General features: G+C 39.0%; 1 protein-coding gene across 1 annotated transcript in view; it reads left to right on the forward strand.

Moving 5' to 3' along the window:
• The window catches only part of LOC108738046 (papilin), a 28,156-nt gene that overhangs the window by 16,892 nt on the left and 5,987 nt on the right, over positions 1–5,277 (forward strand). The window contains exons 25-36 of the mRNA XM_025977618.1: positions 947–1,190; positions 1,480–1,879; positions 2,034–2,619; positions 2,680–2,826; positions 2,894–3,101; positions 3,168–3,424; positions 3,486–3,659; positions 3,725–3,949; positions 4,006–4,185; positions 4,249–4,425; positions 4,508–4,684; positions 4,743–4,922. Of these exons, the coding sequence (XP_025833403.1) occupies positions 947–1,190; positions 1,480–1,879; positions 2,034–2,619; positions 2,680–2,826; positions 2,894–3,101; positions 3,168–3,424; positions 3,486–3,659; positions 3,725–3,949; positions 4,006–4,185; positions 4,249–4,425; positions 4,508–4,684; positions 4,743–4,922 (2,955 nt within the window). The remainder of the gene's footprint in view (positions 1–946; positions 1,191–1,479; positions 1,880–2,033; positions 2,620–2,679; positions 2,827–2,893; positions 3,102–3,167; positions 3,425–3,485; positions 3,660–3,724; positions 3,950–4,005; positions 4,186–4,248; positions 4,426–4,507; positions 4,685–4,742; positions 4,923–5,277) is intronic.

Below are 5,277 nucleotides of genomic sequence, written 5' to 3' on the forward strand. Positions count from 1 at the left end.
GTGTATAAAAATGTAGCTCAAAAGTTGCATCCATTGGCATTAAAATAAATAATTTGATATATATTTATTATATTTACACAACCAATAATTAATAATTTTCATTATCAAAAAACTCGCCGCTATTCAATGGAAACCGCATAAATATTTTATAAATTAATTTTTCTATTACTAAATTCGATCATTTCAACAATGCTAGGTTACCTTGCAATAAACAACTAAATGTGGCATAAATTAATACTTACAACTGCTCAAAAGCAATATCGCGATGGAACACACGTGTTATCACTATTTATCGGCGATAAAATTGAATTTAACTATCAAAAAATCACAATAAATCACCCACGAAACTACCAAGACACGCTAACGACGACAGACCGACCGCGAGTACAACCGACCTCCCCTACACATTTTGAACCTAAGCACGTCCGTTTACTACGCACTACGATTAGATTACAGAACTCTGCATTCATTCTCAGAAAAAGAGGAATAACTTGAAAACAGACTGTTGTCTTTGTTGATAAAATTAATTTTAAAACATTACAAGATACTTAAGAGGGATAAAAAAATATGTGTCCTTCAGACAAGAAAGGATTACACTAGCGTCTTTACAGGAATTAGACACAAGATATCACTATTTTGAACAATATAAATAAAATTTTAATATAAAAACATTTCACTGCATTTATGCAACTGTAATTTAAACATACCGATAATTTATAGTTCTTCCAAATTATGAATCGAATATAATTTAAACATAATGTACGCAAAAAGCTCCTCTGTTTCCAGGAAAACTCCCTGGCATTTCCTGGACTACTTAAATTCCCTGAGTTTTCCCGGTTTTCCATAAAATATTTTATAACATAATAGTACCAATTTTCGATTAAACTAAACTGCTTTAATCTTCTTAATAATCACGCAATGCTTAAAATACGATAAGTTTAAAATAAATACGCCTTTGAAAAAAATAACAAATATTTCTCAAATACAGCAATATGCCGACTACCAGTGGACGTTGGTCCTTGCGATGGCGGTTATAAACAATATTACTTTGATGACGCAAGGGGTGAATGTGTACCTTTCATTTACGGTGGTTGTGGTGGAAACTTCAACAACTTTAAAACTTTCCAAGCATGCGTAGAATTTTGTAGAGAGTTCATGGCACCAACTGAACCTCCTAGTAAGTTTGATGGGCTTATAATATGAGGGCGGTTCGAATACGAAAAAAATCCGACAGAGTCAGAATTAACATTTAGTTTTCAAAATGCTGAACTATTTTTTTAAAAGGTTTTAACATACGATGATGATAAACGACTTTGGAATAGTTTGGTAGAACAAAGTGTAACTATAGACAAAAAATATGTTACTATACTTATTGCATTTTTTTTTCTATTCGACTGCTCCTCGTACAGTTCATGCACAAAATTAACATTTTTTACAAAATAATTTGTTTAGTTATCCACAAACACTTAAAAGTTTTAGGTATACTAGGATGCTAACCCAAATAATATTTTACAAGTTATTGCNAAGTGAAACAATTTTTACACACTCTCAAATTACAGATGCTTGCGAACAACCGAAAGAAGAGGGACCGTGCAGAGGCCACTACAGACGTTGGTATTTCAGCAAAGAAAGTCAGACGTGTGAACAGTTCAGATACGGTGGTTGCAAAGCGAATAATAACAATTTCCCAACGGAAGACGCTTGTAAACAACGGTGTTCAGAACCTGGTAGAAAGAAAGGTACTATACGCCTTAGTAAACTTGCATGGTGGTTAATAAAACTTAATATTATAACCCTTGTATATGTAGTATACTATTTTTCATGTGATACAAAAAGGCAAACTGCAGAGCTACGAATTAACTACAGTAGAATCCGCTTATAAAGACATCGAAGGGAAAAGACAATCACGTCATACAAAGAAAAGTCTTAGAAAATAAACGACTTTCTATTTTATAAAATAATTCGAAGTGGTCCGTATCCTGTAGAAACTGCCAGACGCGGATCGCGATTTCGATTTTTTTGAATCTCATCAGCGCGATTCTACGGAGTCTTTCCTGACTACAATCATCACCTATACACCCACGGATGTTGAAAGCACCAGCGACTTCACTACAGACTTGTCCACAGAATTTACTTCCGACAGCACAACGGATTCTTCTACAACAGAAACAGGAAGCGAGAGCACAGATACAGAAGAAACATCAGAATCCTCAACAACAAGTGGCAGTACCATCGAAGAATCGTCATCTCCATCGGGAAGCACCACGGAAATAAGTGAAGGCAGTAGCAGCACGGGAGAAAGCGAAGGAAGCACTACTAGTTCCTTCTCAGGGAGCACCACAGAAATGGAAAGCAGCACAATGGAGTCGTCTTCAGAAGCCACCTCCGAAGTCTCTGGTTTAACAACAGACTCTTCAGCTACATCGGAAGAGGTATCGGGAAGTACAACGGAAGAGGTCTCAGGAAGTTCCGAAGCCTCGTCTGAAAGTGGCGGTACGACAGAAGCATACAGTAGTACAGATACAAGTGAAGGATCGTCTGTCTCAACCGAAATCTCGGAAGGTAGCTCAGAAAGCGAGACTACTTCAGAATTCGACGTGTGGTCATCATCCACCGAAGGTACGTAAAACATATTTGAAAGATACTCAGAGAACACACTTTGAATACAAAATGCCATAGGTGACCTGTGGGAAACAACACCTGTCACAGACATATTTCTTCGTAAAATGCGAAAATGTAGAAGGAAAAAGAAGCCCGACTGTAAAACTAGCAAACACGGTTGCTGTATTGACCAAATTACACCAGCCAAAGGACCATTTAATAAAGGTACTGTTGTCTGACATTCGCGCACATAGTCCTGGATACTAATATTTGTCCAATGGTTTATTTCCAGGATGTCCAGATGTTAAAACATGTAACGAAACAACCTACGGTTGTTGCGAAGACGGTGTATCCGTTGCAAAAGGTAAAAACTTTAAAGGATGCCCGCCAACTCACTGCGAGCAATCGTTATTCGGCTGCTGCCCTGATAAAAAGACCCCAGCCGAAGGTACGAATAAAGAAGGTTGTCCCCCTCCACCGCCGAAATGTCTCAAATCTAAGTATGCAATAGTTTTCTTTGAAAAAAAATAACTGATTTTTTAAATGTTTTTCGAATTCTACTTTAGATTTGGTTGTTGCCCGGATAATGTTACCGAAGCAAAAGACGCTCACGGAAAAGGATGTAAACGGGAAGAAAAAGAAGAGGAAGGAGTTACAACTACAATGGTTCCTACTGAAGAACCCGGACCTTGTAACGAGAGCACTTACGGATGCTGTCCTGATGGAGTTGAAACAGCCCAAGGAGAAGACTACGAGGGTTGTGATATTTTCAGCGAAAACTGCACCGAATCCTACTTCGGCTGTTGCCCCGATGGCACTTCCGGTAAATAAGTTCAATCTATCGTGTATCCTTCAGCATATTTCACGTGTGACATATTTTTTAGCCAAAGGACCAAACTACAAGGGTTGCAAAATGGAATGTGAATCAAGTGCTTACGGATGCTGTGAGGACAGTATCACTCCTGCTCATGGTTATAATAAGGAAGGGTGTTGTTTAATAACATCTTACGGGTGCTGTCCGGACAATATTATACCAGCTCAAGGACCAAATTTAGAAGGTTCGTTCGATATTATTTAAAATAAATGCATTACAATTTGTAAACAACGTTCTATCGTTGCGAAGGATGTGGCTGTCAGTATTCACCGTACGGCTGTTGTCCTGATAATTCGACCGCAGCAAGGGGATACAACAACGAAGGTTGCGGTTGCCAGTACACAGAATTCGGATGCTGTCCTGATAGTTACACTCCTGCAGCAGGTGCAGAGTACCAGGGATGTCAGTGTCATACCTTCCAATTCGGTTGCTGTCCGGATGGAGTAACTGCAGCTAAAGGGCCCCACAAGCAGGGTAAAAATGTCATTTATTCAATTTAAAATCGAATATCTTTAAAAAATCGTCCTCAGGATGTGGATGTCAAAACACCGAATTCGGATGTTGCTCAGACGACCAAACGCCAGCAAAGGGACCCAACTACGAAGGATGTGGCTGCGATTCTACCAAGTATGGTTGTTGTTTGGATGGTGTTACCGAAGCAACTGGCGAAAACTTCGAGGGATGCGACGAAGTTCTCACAAAACTACAGGGTAAACTTGCGAGAGCTTTTTATCTTATGGGATAATGCAAATGTGATTGCGTTGATTTTGTAGACAGCTGCACCCTGAGGAAGGAAAGAGGCTCCTGTAGAAATTACACGGTCAAATGGTTCTTCGATATGGAATATGGTGGATGTTCACGATTTTGGTATGGCGGCTGCGAAGGAAACGAAAACCGTTTCCGTACAAGAGATGAATGCCAAGAAATTTGTGTTGAACCTCAAGGAACGGGTATGTGTTGTCCCGAAAATCTTTGATTGATTGAGCTAGTCTTCACAATGATCACTTCCTTTTCTGTTTCATAATTTCACAGATCGTTGTTTGCTGCCTAAAGTAGCAGGTCCTTGTGAAGGATATTATCCCATGTGGTATTACGATACCGAAAGGAAACAATGCGCCCAATTTATTTATGGCGGTTGCTTAGGAAACAACAATCGCTTCGAAACACGAGAAGAATGTTCAGAACTTTGCGTCAGAGACGACTCAGTTGGTACACGACACGAAAAAAAATCTAAGTGAAACAATTTTTACACACTCTCAAATTACAGATGCTTGCGAACAACCGAAAGAAGAGGGACCGTGCAGAGGCCACTACAGACGTTGGTATTTCAGCAAAGAAAGTCAGACGTGTGAACAGTTCAGATACGGTGGTTGCAAAGCGAATAATAACAATTTCCCAACGGAAGACGCTTGTAAACAACGGTGTTCAGAACCTGGTAGAAAGAAAGGTACTATACGCCTTAGAAAAATTGCATGGTGGTTAATAAAACTTAATATTATAACCCTTGTATATGTAGTATACTATTTTTCATGTGATACAAAAAGGTAAACTGCAGAGCTACGAATTAACTACAGTAGAATCCGCTTATAAAGACATCGAAGGGAAAAGACAATCACGTCATACAAAGAAAAGTCTTAGAAAATAAACGACTTTCTATTTTATAAAATAATTCGAAGTGGTCCGTATCCTGTAGAAACTGCCAGACGCGGATCGCGATTTCGATTTTTTTGAATCTCATCAGCGCGTCGCAGGCAGCTCCGACAGAACACAGACCAACTTTTACCTGCTGTCTTAACAGTACG

The sequence above is a fragment of the Agrilus planipennis genome, unplaced genomic scaffold, assembly GCF_000699045.2.
Source record: "Agrilus planipennis isolate EAB-ADULT unplaced genomic scaffold, Apla_2.0 scaffold25, whole genome shotgun sequence".
NCBI lineage: Eukaryota > Metazoa > Arthropoda > Insecta > Coleoptera > Buprestidae > Agrilus > Agrilus planipennis.